The sequence below is a fragment of the Antedon bifida genome, chromosome 9 (genome assembly GCF_963402885.1).
Source record: "Antedon bifida chromosome 9, ecAntBifi1.1, whole genome shotgun sequence".
Classification (NCBI taxonomy): Eukaryota; Metazoa; Echinodermata; class Crinoidea; order Comatulida; family Antedonidae; genus Antedon; species Antedon bifida.
In genome coordinates, this window is record NC_136234.1 from 6696475 (window position 1) to 6713018 (window position 16544).

Consider the following 16544-nt stretch of genomic DNA (forward strand, 5'->3'; position numbering starts at 1 on the left):
TCTGTCAAAATCAATTCGATCATACTTGCACTGTTAACTTTGTAATATTAAAGTCTTTATTTTGGAATTTTCTGCTATATTCTTGGCCTGATGCAAACACTGATTGTGAGTGTGACAGCATCATGTTATCAGATAGTTGCATTCCATAATGTGTTGTGTACTGAAATGTTCTCAAAACATTTTTAAATGACATTTTTTTAAACTACTGTACAGTGAATATCATACACAGTGCATTCAATGTACAGTGCTGTGTGTAACTTAACACTGTTTTTATAATGTGAGAATCAATCAATTGACATATGAACTATTACTCCACTGCATTCCTCTGCATTGGAAACCTTAACCAGCTTTACGCATGCTTACTCGTGTGTCTTTTTCTCTTAATTTTTCTCTAAAGCTCTGTCTACACTATCATTCAATCTAGTTTGACAAAGAAAGTGTGATGCACCCAAACATGGTAGTGATATGCTTAAATATGATAGTGATATGACATCATCATGTCCATATATGGCCACATCACATTTTTTTTGTCACATAAAGTTTGATAGTTTAGACAGAGCTTTAGCAATTTCGTCTATAATGTATCATCAAAATCTTAATTGAAGTCAAGTTACTTTTACTAAATTTACTATAACAATATGATATTAAAGACTAGTGCGCAATTTACAGTCTTAACATCCCTGTTTACAAAAGTATAGTTATTATATTGCAAATAAATATTTGTGACTGTGAATTGGAGGGAAAAAATGGCTGCAAGATTTTGGATGTATAGCATTGTCCCACAGACGAAAGTAAAAACTGATTTTGGGGAACCTACTAATGTCATTGCACCACCATATTCTATTGTACTGTCTTTCCTTCAGCTGTTGGGTTTCTGTTGTAAGATTTCATTAAAGTCTTGACAACATATTTATATTGATTGGTTGTAGGCAGTTCAACCCTAATGTTAAAAGGAACATGTGCTAGTCTTAAAGGGAAAGTGTGCTAGTCTTAAAGGGAATGTGAAGGAGCAATGTCCTGTCTACCATGCTTGCATTTTAGTAGAGTATCTTTTTAATACCTCCTTCAGTGGCTGGCACATTCTTTGACTTTTGATTACAATTTTAATTTAAATTGAATTTAAACAATATGGAATACCTTGTTGGAAATACCTTATTTTCTAGACACGAGTCCCAATAACTAACAATATAAATATAACTGTACAATATCTTTTTTTTTTTTCAGGGTTATTTATTAGCGATTCTTGACAGACCAACATTGCCTTTAATACCAGAGGATTATCAGGCACTATTCAGCAATTTGGAATCAATTAGAGATTTCAACAAGTAAGTAGTACTACTTTGCTCATTGAGAAACCAATTTTCATCATGCATGTTTTAGGGACCATGTCAAAACTATTTATTGCAGTTACTGCTGTTACTACATTTTACCTACTCTTTTACCTGCAATATGCAATTTGCAAATTTATATAGCAACTGTTTTGGGATAATCACACACACTGTTTAAAAATTCATTGTCTGACTCATTACATTTTTCATTGGAACAGACTGAAATCATACATTATTGCAGTAAAAAAATGTAGTTTCTGCAGTAACTGCAGTAGAATACTTATGACAAGATCATGTGTCTTCCAGTTTATAGTTCAACCATGGAGTATTCAACTAATCTAATGTCCAGTGTTGTATGCAGGTTGTCATACCATACAGTGTACCCTTAGGATAGGTTGTCACAATGCAGGTTATCATACCAATCTGTTATACAGTACAAACCCTCAGGACAGGTTTTAAACTTGTTTGTTGTAAATATCCCTACTTGACATGTTTATTGAGTGTTTACATGTCTTCTGATTCTTCTTCTTCTTCAATACACTTTTCTCTTACAAGACAAGTTGCTTAATTGTGTCTTTATACAATGTTTTTATAAATTATACATTCTGTAAGTTCAATAATAATATAATATTGGAGGTAAACGACCTTTAGGGTATGTGATATAGTGACATATGAATTTAATGACGGTCATGGCAGCCTATAAAATTGTTATTACCTGGGACCGGAAAGGGTGGTCTTATTGGAATGAGCAGGGTCTTTAATGTGAGGTGTCTTTAGGGGAAGACAGACGTTATTTTGTTATTCTCATCATGGAGTCATGTTCTCATTGCTATACTATAAGTTCAATTCCATTGAATAATAAATAAAAAAGACATTATACTTTATAATGCACAGTTATAAAAGATTGTGGCAAAGATATGAGAATAATAAATGCTATTATTCACGTTCTATGGTTTTCAAGAACCAATTAGGTACTTAATAGTGCCTTCATTGTTAAAACAATTCCAGTAAACTTCTACTTTTGAAACATGTGAAACAGAACACCATCAACTATCATAAGTTACTTTCTAAAGTTACACAAAACAATGCCACAAAACACGTAGGCATTTCACTAGCCTACGTCACATTTGATGTTTTTGTGGTTAGGTGTGTTGATGTCTGCTTTACCCTGTGTAGGTCAATTTCGTTGCTGTTTAGTTAATATTAAACAATTGTTACAGTGTTTAGTGTGTTAGTTTGCTCTGTCTGTACACTATAGTGTCAATAAAAATTAAATCAACAAACACCTTGAATACTGAAACCCATTACTGGTATCATATTTAGATTTCATTACATTTTAGTTTCCACTTCAGTTTCAACTTACTGACAATATTGAGATAACTTGAGAATAATATAATTAACAGTCATTAATATGTAATTAGGTGGATGATTGACACCCATAAGTTGACCTATTCATCCTGATAGTAATCTACAAACTGTAGTCCTATAACCATATTTGTTTCCGTCATAAAATTTTGTCTAATGTCAGTAATATCTAAATGTTGTCTTGTTATTTGTTGATTTTTGCTTGTATATTATATTATATTTTATGTCTTTCAACCCTGTTAATGGTGACGTATGGTCACTGTAGAAAAAAAAAAATATTGGTATAACCATGGACCTATAATGGTATTATTCAGTGTTCCTTTTTCCTATTTGTACAGATAAATGGTGACTTAATCCCAGACGAGTATTTAATTCTAGGAAGGTGCTTAATTTAATCTAGATCCTCTACTCCCACAACATTGCCTGTTGAAAAGGTTCATTTGAATTAATAGATCATTTAATTCATTAGTCATTCAATGTAGAGAATGAATCTCTTACTGTAGACAACCACAAATGTATCTAGTATTTTGCAAGAAAGTATTTTTTTATAGTTTTATACTGATGATGTAGTAAATGATGTAGTAAACCTTGATATTTTCTTTGATCACACTATTTCATGTACACTACTCTGTGTTTTAAAGTTCTACGTAGTGGTATTGGTCCATCACCTCTCGTACAAATATGTTTCGTATAGTTTTTATTCAGCTGCTATTTAGAGCAATGAATTTACAAAAATGATGTGACCTTGTACAGTATATATTTCTTCACGGATTTGTTTTCTGTATTTATGTTGTTTAACAGTGTCGTCAGTAACATTATTTTCTATGCAAATTATATAATAATATTGGATATGAAAGTGTACCTTGTCATTCATGTATGTTCCTGAGCCCCTTCCAACCTTTCAGACTATGTCTCATATTCAGATCATACAGTAGACATTATTTTAACAATTTTTTCCCTGACCTTTAAAATTAAGTTCAATGGTGTTAATAGAAAAGTTCTATAAAAATCTATTTCTTTTATAAATCTGTTGAATTCCTTATGGCTGGATGAACCCAGTGTTTAGTATTCACTGATATTTCATTTAATAACAGCATAGCTGAATAGCTGTACAGAATGCATTGATAGCTAGCTGTTGGTGGTATAGCCTTGCCCATGACACTGGCCATAGAAACTAGCTACTGCTGTACCTTGTTACTAGTGTTATTGGAATTCAGGCCAAGGCTTAAATAATGACTTATATATTGGCTATTAGGGGTATCAATGGGTCAAGAGCATTGGCTATTTTATTATCAGCTTTAAAGCTGTTTAAAGGCACTTATTTTGACTAATATAATATACTAATATTTTCCTTTACTTACATGAAAAAATTACTACAGTTATTTATTATTACTGTCCTATCTTAATTAAGAGGTCTGAATACATAATTTGGAAAAAGTTAGGGTGTGGAATTATACTCGGATTTCAAAATGTCTAATTCTGGTCTAAATGTTTATTAATATTACTCGATCAGTATAAATGGTATTGTTTATGCCTTTAGTCACATTAAAAGAAGATACATCTAAAACCATTTACCGTATACAATAGATTTTTTTCATCAATGGAACGTTATTTAGTTATTTATTAATAAAAGAAATCTTCAGATTTCAAAGATGGCAAACTATAGGAAAGTAGTCCAAATTTGTAATGTATGAAAACAAACGAATAAAGTTTGAAAAAATGTGCTGGAATACATTTTCACAGAGACAACAACAGATTAAGTATTTAATAGGAATTTTTGATTTTTTGTTCATTTTCAGAGATTTTTTAAAAGATTTAGAAGATTGTGAGAGTGACCCGGTTTTAATTGCAGAATGTTTCCTAGAAAAGGTATGTTTATTTGACATTGTAGTCCATTGCAAAAGAGTGCACGTTCCTGTGTTGGCTTATTGTATTGTACAATGGGGCAAGGGGCACCAAAAGGGTAATATAGATTGTTACCATTATGTACATGATGACACTAGTATTACTGTAAACTGACAAATTTGTGAATAAGATTTTGTTTTTTATTGTCAATGTTGGGGGTAGGTGGTGGAGTACCCAGTTGAACCCATTTGACAACTTATTTAAAGTGTTGATCATCAATTACATCATGTGATGTCTTATGTGTAAAGCTCTGTCTACAATATCAAACTTAATGTGACAAAACATATATGGACATGATGATGTTAATCACTACCATATTTGGGCACATCTTTTTTTGTCCAACTAGTTTGATAGTGTAGACAGAGCTTTAACATACTGTACAAAATCCCTGTAGAACCAATGGCTGATTGTTGGTACTGAGGAAATTTTTCCCTGGGTACAGAAAGAATTAAGCTTGTCTACACTATTAAATTAGTCTAAAAAAGTATTATATGCCCAAATAATATGGTAGTGATATGACATCATCATGTCCATATATGCACATTTTTGTCACATAAAGTTTGATAGAGTAGTATAGACAGAGCTTAACAAAATAATTCAGTAATTTAATAATTGACACTGATGTCTGATGTCACAGTAGTAGTAATAAAGGTGAAGTACCATAAGGGGGAAACATTAACAAAAGAGGAGTTGATGTAGATAAGTAGGAAGAGGAAAAAAAATATTTGACCATGTTTGATAAAAAATACAATATTATTGAGTGAAGAAGAAGAGAAACCAAACTAGTTTTAATAACATATTGATAATAATAATAATAATTGACACTGATGTCTGATGTCACAGTAGTAGTAATAAAGGTGAAGTACCATAAGGGGGAAACATTAACAAAAGAGGAGTTGATGTAGATAAGTAGGAAGAGGAAAAAAAAATATTTGACCATGTTTGATAAAAAATACAATATTATTAAGTGAGGAGGAAGAGAAACCAAACTAGTTTTAATAACTAATATTTAATGATTTTTAAAATACTTAAAAAGGCAATACTATTAACTAAGTATTTAATCAATTGTATCTTTAATGAGTATTGGAGTAGATGATAAACCCTATATTGATAAGAGAATATTTCTATAAAATTGCAGTAAATAAAGTTAGTAATTTACAGGCTTGATAGAGTTGTTATTAGTTGATGGAATCATTAAAGTATTGACAAATGAAAAGAATGTACAGTTGTAATAAATGAAAATTATAACAAAGTTGCAAACCTATGATACACCTTTGCATTATGGCCTTGGCTGTAATCAGTTTTTAACATATTTTATTAGGTGATCATTTAGAATAAAATGATCACCTATTGTTATTGTATCAAATCTTTATTTTTCTTTTTATTGTTTCTGTACACTATTTTGTGTAACAATTATCTCAAAAAGTTTAATGTCAATGATTACCAAAATTTCAGAATATCTTTCAAATAATATAACTTAATCCTAATAAGCTTTCCAGCGTGATCACTCATCCGTGACGTCATTTATACGCCATTTTGTGAATTCACATTATCAATCATATCTCCATAATTCATTATCACATATTAATGAAATTCACTACACGTAAACTTCAGATCAAGGGTAAAAATATTAGCAAATAAAAAGTTGCGCGTTTCAAGGTCATGCACGTGAAATCGCGCGTTAAAAATTTAGAACGCTCAAAATTAAGTTTTGATCAATTTAGAGCATGAATTAGGCCATTTGCGCGTTTCAAAAAGTTACTGCGCAAAAACGCGTTTTTGCGCACGCGATTCTTAGAAAGCGTAAAAAATAAAATTTGATGTATAAATCACAATCTACTCACAATTCTTAGTACATTCACCGATTTTGAGTCCATTCCGACTTAAGATAACGCTATACGAGCACGTTAAAAATGACAAAATGCGCAAATTAATTGCATCAAAGTGCTGAAAATGGTGAAAAATGAGGCATTTTTAAAATGAAAATAACTCTTCAGAATGCAAGATGACCCCCAATTTGTTTAACTTATTCGGGAAGCCATTGAGTTGTAGATATGAATTCATGTACACATTTGAAGTACAAAATGTTGTGACGTCATCAACTGGCCACTTGAATTTAAAATTAAGTTTTTTTTCTCTTTTGTCATATTTTATCACATTCAATAGAACGCATCTCTAATAATTTGTGCCTGATTTTCGCTCAAATTTTAGTATGTGATTGCTCAATTAATTGACTTTCTCATGACCTGCCATTATTTTTATTTTGATGACGTCATCACGCGTAAAAACTTGAATAACGTAGGTCGTGTAATTTCACCTTCGCCGTAAATTTGAATATCTTACAGCTCTTCAGAATTAAAGGTTACCTTGATAATTATAATTTATTATGAAAGCTGATGAAATGTAGATATGAATTCATATAAAAATTAAGCCTATCGGATGTTGTGACGTTAACATATGGCCAGTTGAAGTTAAAAAGTAGTTTTTTCATCTTTTTCGTCAAAGTTATACAAATTTTAAAGAGCGCGCACATCGCTTCTACATGCCAAATTCTCTTCCAATTCTTATATTTATTTGCTCAATTCATTATCTTTCGAAATTGTCATCTTCGAGTTTATTTTGATAATTCCATCATACCAAAAAATTAGAACATGATGTGTGTCCCGTAATTTCACCTATGCTACACTGTATATAGATACATTATATACTGTACATATTGTATATGGCATATAATAGGCACAACTCAGCACTAAAGCGTATAATAGGATGGCATACATCAACATTTTCTGATCGTATGTTAACGTACATGCAAAAAAATTATTTCGGTAAAATGATAAAAATGATCACCTATAATTCGTCAAAGTGACGAATTAAATTCTAGTTTTTTATTTAATCTTGTAAACAAAAAAATGTAATTAAAATACTACTCTTGTTTAGATTTTGTAAACAATTTAATCAAAAATGGAAACATCCAATTGTAGAATATTTGTATTTTTCAAAAGAACCCAACACCTGTGACAACACCCACTTCAACATTCCTTTTAAAAAATAGGAAATAAATTAATAATAGCACCCACATAAATATAAGCAAACGTTACAGATCTTTATTAATTTAAGTACAGTAATATGTTGCAAGTGGAAGCAAACATTTCGTATATAACACAGCCCAAGGTTATCCGGCGTAGGTGAAATAAAACATAAAGTTCAACCATCGTCTAGCACAGGAATAAAGTCTAACAATTATCATAACATACAAATAAATCTTGACATCTGTCTCCTCCGAATGTTAAATTGTCTTTCACTAAATCCAGTAGCCAAGATCAGGTGACCAGGATGACATCACAGGAAGTTGTTGATAGAGTTGTTGAGTATGGATCATTTCCGTTGGGATGTCCCTATGGAATCTTAATATCAACTATGGAGATTACAATTATTGGAAAGAATAATTTATTATTATTAGAATGAAAAAATAAAAATTAAAATATAAGATTCAGTAGAAGGTTATCCTTAGTGGGTTTTGATCAATTAAAACCTAGATTGAAGTTTGGCGTCATGAAATTATTGAATATTTAAAACCTATTTATGCAATAATTTGGATTATATTGTAAAACAAACATTACATGGACTGATTGTTGCAGTGACTCAGACTACTCAGCCTCCTACATTAAAACAAACTATTATAGTAATACATTATTGCAGTAAAAATTTAGTTACTGCAGTAATTTCGAGGAATAGTTTTGATTGTTTTTAAAATAGGAATATGAGGATGTAATTTACAATAAAATGTTTTTTGACATTATTGCAGTAAAAATGTGGTTACTGCAGTAATTTCAGTGGAATAGTTTGATTGTTTTTAAAATAGGAATATGAGGATGTAATTTAATATAACATGTTTTTTGACATTATTGCAGTAAAAATGTACTTACTGCAGTAATTTCAGTAAAATATTTTGAAATAGGAATGTGAGTATTTACTTTACAATGCAATGTGTTTTGACTTTGACCTGATTGTTTTATATAATTACTTTCAATGACTTCCTTCATTCTTGCTTAACCTTGTACTCAATCAATTTCATTTCTTTTATTCTTTACCGACATTCCTTCAAAGTTCTGATAAGTTTCTCTGTTTTGTTTGTTTTCAATTAATTAATAGAATTATCTTTTGCAAATATTTTGTTTGCATATAGGCTTTATAAGTGGAAGGTTTCTTCTCTATTTAAGAGTTCCATGTTGGAAGTTGCAGATTCCTAAAATTGTTTTACACCTTTTAATACAAATAATGGAATCGTTTAAAACTCTTATCGCGAATAATTATAAAGTTTTTGATACATAAAGTAGCTCTGAAAGTTGATTCTGGGACACACCCATTAAGGTGACACACCCATTAAGGTGACACACCCATTAAGGTGAAACTTTTCTGTGAAACAAATGAAGGACAGTATCTAACACTACAACCAACTCCTTTTCGGAGGAGGGGGTATCCCTATTAAATTTATATATTTGTGATTTTAATGATTTAGCATTGTAATTAAATGAGTGATTCATGAGTACTATTGTGGCGTAATTCTCATGGTAGACTTGTCACAGTGGTTATTGTGGGCAAGGAATGTAGAAACAATAACATTGAATTCTAAAGGGAACAATACAATGTTAATGGATAAAACAGCTGAAATAATTACAAGCATTATTTATTTGTTTATTATTTATAAACAATAAACAATATAGATCTATCAAATTTGGTTTTGATACTACTTTCTTTTGTAAGTCGTTCAACTTTTTAAAAGACAATTGATATACTGTTCTGGTTATGTCAACTCATATAAACTGTTACCTTTGGTACTACATTTATACTAGACTGCCATTTATTAATGTTTCTGTTTAAGAAAGACATGGTCAAGAGTCCATTATGAGTGGTCATTGTTCAGGTGGATTTTCCTGGGTGGTTAATGTCTGATTTTTGTATAAACTCTTTAAAAACTTTGTTTTTCTTTTAGGAAGAAGAGTTTATAATGTATTCCCAGTATTGCATGAATTATCCAAGTGCAGTGAGGGTGCTTACAAAGTGCCTTCTGGACCCCACCATGTACAGCTTCTTCCAGGAGGCACAGGACAAGCTAGGCCACCCTCTTCCTCTTGGGGCTTACTTACTAAAACCTGTGCAAAGAATTTTGAAGTATCATCTATTATTTCATGTAAGTAAAAAATGTTTACAGAAACAAAAACAAACACAGAGTTTATCAACATTTTTAATTCTTAATATGTCTTAATATTTCTGAAATATTTTAGATCATCTCATATCCAACCTCGAAATGTCACTTTAACTCCTAAATACAAAACTGTCACTTCTACTAATTTGAATACTTTATGAAAGAATAATATGGAGAGTCATGATTGTCTTAAACCAGCAGGTTTGTCGTGAGTATAAGTAGATTGTAAACAGTAGTACAGCGGTAGTTGAAATCCTAGGCCTAAGAAACACCAATGATCTAATAGCGTTAAGAATTACTTAGATTGATGACCCGTTTCCTGTCACTTATTGACGTTTTAAGTTGGTGGTTTAATATTATTCCTTTATTTTCTGGACCCTGTTTTAAATCCTGTCAAAACCAGGATTTCTCCCGTAACGACGGTAACCAATTAACAGAATAATCCTTGTGAATTGTGTCAATCCGGCCGTCATATCCTTGTACTTTACCAGCTAGTACTACCAGTCCAGCGTCTTGTGTCCTTCGGCTACAATCAGAAGCTTAGATGCGTGTACTTATTGTTCAGTACTTCAAACATGATAAAGCTATTTAATAATAATAATTATTATTATTTGGCAAATTTACACAATTACAATCTTGCCAGGAGCAAGCAATAAGTATAGATCTGAACAGATAAACTTCTCTTACTCCAACATTAATTAACAAAACAATAGTGTATAAACAACAAATATTAAAGACACACAATACAACTTTAGTTTGTAGACAGACAATTACTGCATACAAATTAAAATCATGTTTTACCCAACTGGAACTTAAATGAAAACATTCATATTTGTCAATGTTCATACTCAGTGGAATTTTCAATGAGGTCCTCTACAGACAGATGGAAGCCAACGTGGCCACACCTATGGTCGAGGAGAGCTGTGAACCTGTGCTGATTGTATTGCTACAGGTTGCGTAACTCCTCCCTTAAATACTCGGCCACACAACTCTACCTGTAACAGCTCGGCCACACAACTCTACCCTTAACCGCTCAGCAACACAACTCTACCCTTAACCGCTCAGCAACACAACTCGACCAATTCATACATTAACCTATCAGATGCATTCCTTCCAATCCAGCATGAATTATTTGTTCTTTTTACAGGACATCTGTAAACACATAAGTCGTGATGATGATATTTATGATACATTGGAAGAGGCATTGGATGCGATGAAGGAGGTTGCTAAGCAAATAAATCACATGAAAGCACAGAGTGACATGGTTCTGCGAGTGCAGCAGATTCAAGCTCTATTACTCGATCACACCGTAAGTTTATGCACACCCTAATTTTTCAAAGAATAAGTTCCTGAAATTTAAGTATGCATGAAATTAAAGGCCTTATTCATAATCATTGATTCACAACATATAAATTAATGTATAACAGGAATTATTACAAATTTCTTACAAACATACCCTAGGGTTAATGGTTACATACAAATAGACATGGCTATATCATTATCATTATTATCAGTTGTCATTATTAATGTTCTTTTTTTTTTTCAGCGAGACCTATCATCATACGGAGAGTTACTACTTGAAGTAAGTTACAATGTTTACGTCTATTTATAATCAAGATTTTGGTAGATGTTAGTGGTATAATCAAAATATTGCAAAAGAAATTGTACCGATTGATTATTAACTGTGCTGGGTTTGATCAACTGTCCTACTCTGAATTTATTAGAAGAAGAATAGAAGATTTGAAAATGGTTTAGTTTTAAAAAGATATTGATATTTAATATTTTTTAATTTCTGTTTGTGTTACTAGGATGTAATGAGGTTACAAGGATCCAGAGGAGCTAGAGGAGAGCGTCACGTCTACTTATTTGAGAAAGTTTTCTTTATCGCCAAGCGGCGAGAGGATGGGTACATTGCAATTAAAACAGAAATTAAGGTAAGACTGTAATAGAATTTTTAAAAAGATAGCTTTCATTGCATTTAGTAGTTTCATAAATACCTGGACACCGATTCATCTATTTCATCCATCAAAGTGTCATTATTTTTTTTTTATTTCAGTGTTCCAATTTGTTACTAATGGAGAATATTGCTAAGGAATCATTTGGGTTTATTGTTATGCCGTTTGACAACAGGGATGAGCAATATATACTTGTGGTAACTATTCACTTACAAAATCATAAACACATTTTTATTTTGTAAAGTTTGAAAAGTGTGGTTATAGAGTAGAGTTTGTGAGGCAATTGATGCACTAGTTTAAATGTGAGTGAGTGGCCAAGCAGGTAAGCTTGTGGAACTCGGATAAAGACTATAAACTGTAGGTCTTGAATGTGTACACAAAATGCCTGTGTGCACTTTAAAGAACCTAGCACATCTTTCAAGATGAGTAGTGAGTTACCCCAGCCACTGTTTTAATAAACCTTCTAGTATGCCTTCTAAGATGTGTTACTTAACTGGTTTAATTACAGTTTCCATACTTCATAGTAAAATACTTTTAAAAAGCATGTTGTGTTGATTGATGGACTGATGAAGATGAAGAAATATTTTAAATGTTATTTATATTTGTTTAGGCCAAAGCTCTTGAGCAGAAGCAGCAGTGGACACATCAAATAAAGAAAATGATTCTGGAGAATTTTAGCGGACTGATACCTAACAAGGCTAAGGATATTGTACTCAACAGTCAAGGTATTAAGATAGCTACTGCTGCACAAGATCAAGAAGAGATAGTTTAAGTTGGAATTTAAGTGCGGGAAACCGCAGATAACGCTGTGCAACTTTTAGTAGTTTGTTCTGTGGGTATAGTGGGCAGTATATTGGTTTATAGATGGACGTTCTTTTGAATCGAGTGTCCCTGGGTTAAATCCTAACCATAAAATCTGCACTCTCCTAGTTCTCGTTGTAGAACAAGTCTTCTTGAATAAGGAGTTCCGGTATCCACATTTTTGTGTGAACTTTAAAGAACCCATTGTTTCTTTCAAAAGTGTAGGGAGTGTACTTGTTCATATCAGCCCCTCTGACATTCATGTTGGTCAATACAATGTGGCTGCCGTGAGTCATAGAGGGCCTATTCCAAATTTCCTCAATTGAGGGTAGATACTACCAAATTTATATTAAAATAATAGTAATAAGATTATTAATAACAATTTAAATCGTCTTAATAATAATTGTACTTATTTTTAAATAGGATCAAAGGACGGGGATTACCACTCAACGGATGAACAACCCGTGAAATTACGAAAACGTAAACATCGATCAAAACAACGCCGTAGAAGAAGATACTCAGATCCAGCCAGCCAACTCAGACGAGGCAACATTCAGGTCAAAGGTAAGCATGTAGAAATCATGTCATTGCTCACTCATGCATGTCATTCACCCCATAGCCATTACATATAGCATGATTTAATATGTGAATTATAACATAGTTGAATATATAGTATATAGTTGAAAATTTATATTTGTTAAATTATATATAACTAATTAGCTGAATAATATTTTGTTCTTAGACAAGAAAGATATTTGAAAATACAGTATCCCTACTCAGTACATTTCAGAAAATATTAGAATTGGATTTGTCCGCCAAAGTAAATAAATACTATGTTAAATCACATTGCATGTTGTAAACAATGTGAATAATCAATCCTCTATGAACTATCACCGCTATGAACCATCACCGATTCACCTTTTACCAAACACAGTCATTGCCAACCTAACAACACAATGCTTGATTCACTTGTGTTATTCCACTGGGAATACAAGTCTTGTATTTTAGACAACTACTACACATCAAAAGCCACACAAGCACACTACACTAGATGCTCTTACCTCATTTCAATTCTATTTTTTATTAACAACTCTTGTAGCTTTCATTGTTTACCATTTGACAATTTGCTAAAGGTTACTTCTCCGTTTTCACTTGGGATTTAAAATTCCTAATAAATTGTAGTCATGATGATAAGCTCATGACACTTATGGAATATGTTATTTCCTTTACGCTATTTATAGAAACCATTCATCATACTCAAATGTATTCTTACAAGTTTGGTCTCACAAAAACATATTTGATTTATGTTCAGTAAGATGATGACTTCCTAATTAAATGAAACCACCTTCCAATTGAGACCACCTTCCAATTGTATTTTTTTTCAATCTTTCAATAACAGTAATACCTTACAATTCTAATACAAAAATTAATAAATAATCAATTCTCCTAGCAAAACATTCAAATTATAAAGTGTGATACAGGTATTTGATTGCAGAATCTATACCTTTCAATTTAGACCACCCTTAAGTTTAGACCACCTTTCAACTTAGACCACCTTTCAATTTAGGCCACCTGAATGCCTACCATACAAATGCATAGTCTCAGGAGGCGAACTAATGTTAGAATCAATGTTAACTTTACTTACAAAAAGTAGACTAGATGTTTGCATAGAAATTGTACTTTCATTTTATCAAAAGAAATATTACAACATGTTCATGGTTTCTCTAAATTCACTTTTAATGAGTCTTTCATAAATTATGAAATAAACATCCACTGATTGTTTACCACTTGTGTTTATTACTTTATTTCTTGTTAGTACTCAAATGACCTCTGACCTCCATGTTTAACCTCATTCCTTCACCCACTGCACATTCCCACAATGCCTCATTAGTAGTACAGTTCATACAAATGTAGTTGGTTGCTAGGGACTGACTACATCTTTCCATTTAATAAATAGTCTGAAAGTTAAAAATAAAAAAAAAATATTTATAAAAATCAATTTTATTTATGATATAAAAAGATGATTGTAAGCTCAGACAAACATTATTATGTGCTTAAATGCTTGCTTAGCCTCCACAAATGGTTGCTTAGCCTTAGAAATGGTTCTCTTTTGTATTACAAAGGGTGTTGGATTTGTATTCTTTGTTATTGTATATCTGTCATAGTCTAGTTGTCTGTTAAACTTTGCTAACCTCTCCTATGTATGCCTTCTTTGAAAACATAAGTACCAAACAATGTCAATTAAAAAATATCTAACATAACAAATTGGAAACATAGATACCAGGTTTATCATCGGGTATTGTGCCCATAGAGATATTATAAGTCATTATAAAGATATTATAGGTCATTATAATATCTCTATGTACCTTATATGCCACTATAATATCTCTATGTATCTCATACCCATTTGAATGGTCTTGTTATAATGTGTACTGTATATCACGCTGTACCTTCAATCAGATTATTCCAAAATCAGAAATGTTGAGAATAATAATATTGTTCTAATGATTTTTAAATAGTAACTATTGGAAAATCATCTATAAAACCATTGGTATTGTTCATGAGCCTATAATTAGGTCATGGTGTTGATGTTACTAGAAAGATATTATTCCATGCCTGACTGGTTTTGTCAAAATCAAAATCAAATCAAAAAAGTTATTCTATGGAGAATAATAAGAACCACTAAAGAACTTTCCAAATAAGTAAGATAAACGCTAAAAATAAAGAATACACTCAATTTAATATGAATGGCTTGAGAAGGAGTTGTTAGTAAAGTTATTAAAGTTTACTTGATTGTGTTTCTAACTCTGTTCTTCTGCACATGCACAGTGTCTCCTTCGGAAACTATAGAGCAACCGACTGAAACGCCGGGTGAGTGTAACGAGTTGATGGTTTTTTGTTTTTTTTTTAATCTTAGTTTTTTCAATTTCATTGTTTTATCAGCTCGTAAATTCATGCTTGTTGGGTTTCTGTGTTGTATTCTTGGTTCTTGCAAACCTTATTCTGGTGTATGTTTGTCCTTTCAAACTCTCAGTCTCTTTCCTATATCATTGTATTTTGGTGGCATGGCATCAACAGGCTGACAACCCTGTGTAATATTAGAATAAATAAGAGACAAGGGGAAATGTTTCAAATTCATTTGAAATTGGTTTTTTTTAACTTGTAAAGCCCCATGTTATATCTGTAAGTTTATTCATGTTAAGATTGGTTTCCACTGGGACGCAACGCAAGGATGTAGATGCAATGCAAGCGAGTTGACCAATGACCAGCGACATATCAAATAATGTATTGCTTGAGATTGGTCAAATCCCTTACGTTGCATTACGTTGATGTGTTCTAGTGGGAACCATGCATAAATTATTTTTTGTTTGCAATGATTAAAAGCTTTGTATTTCAGGTGATTTTTTTTTTCTAATATAAATTATTTAAATATTAAATTAGCATGCATTAATATTTGTCTGTCATAAATGTAATATGAATATTATATAAACATATATATATATATACTTTGTTTAATATGTACATTAATATTATTTATTTAATTTATTTATTGTATTTAATATCCTTATTGTATGTTAGCATGATAAACATTTATGTTGATAACATTATTTACTGATAACATAAAATAACATTTACAATGTCATTATCTTATCTAAATTGATTATTTATATTTAATATTCTTGTTGGACGCTTATGAATGTCATAATCATAGTTACATTTTTATTAATTAATGTGCTTTGTTAATGTGAACATTATGTAGTCATGATAAATGTTATAATATTGATTAAAGCATGGAGGAGACTCCAAAGCTACCTTATTTTTTATCCGGCCACTAGACCGGAAATTGGGCCTTAGTGTGCACGCAGCTTAAGAATAGGAATACAGAGAATATCTGATGATGACAATCTATATAATAATCTAAAGACATTTTCCTGTCAATTCATTTACTGGAATTTATAATACATTTTAATTTATAATGTGTAC

General features: G+C 31.4%; 1 protein-coding gene across 2 annotated transcripts in view; it reads left to right on the forward strand.

The window, feature by feature from the left end:
* Positions 1–16544, forward strand: part of LOC144852422 (uncharacterized) — a 38812-nt gene that overhangs the window by 12887 nt on the left and 9381 nt on the right. Inside the window, exons 3-12 of one of the 2 annotated variants that reach the window (XM_078710219.1) lie at positions 1225–1325; positions 4493–4562; positions 9592–9789; positions 10952–11113; positions 11351–11386; positions 11613–11738; positions 11861–11956; positions 12370–12484; positions 12984–13124; positions 15390–15431. In XM_078710219.1, coding sequence (XP_078566345.1) covers positions 1225–1325; positions 4493–4562; positions 9592–9789; positions 10952–11113; positions 11351–11386; positions 11613–11738; positions 11861–11956; positions 12370–12484; positions 12984–13124; positions 15390–15431 — 1087 coding nt within the window. The remainder of the gene's footprint in view (positions 1–1224; positions 1326–4492; positions 4563–9591; positions 9790–10951; positions 11114–11350; positions 11387–11612; positions 11739–11860; positions 11957–12369; positions 12485–12983; positions 13125–15389; positions 15432–16544) is intronic. The other variant, XM_078710220.1, reaches the window with a different exon arrangement.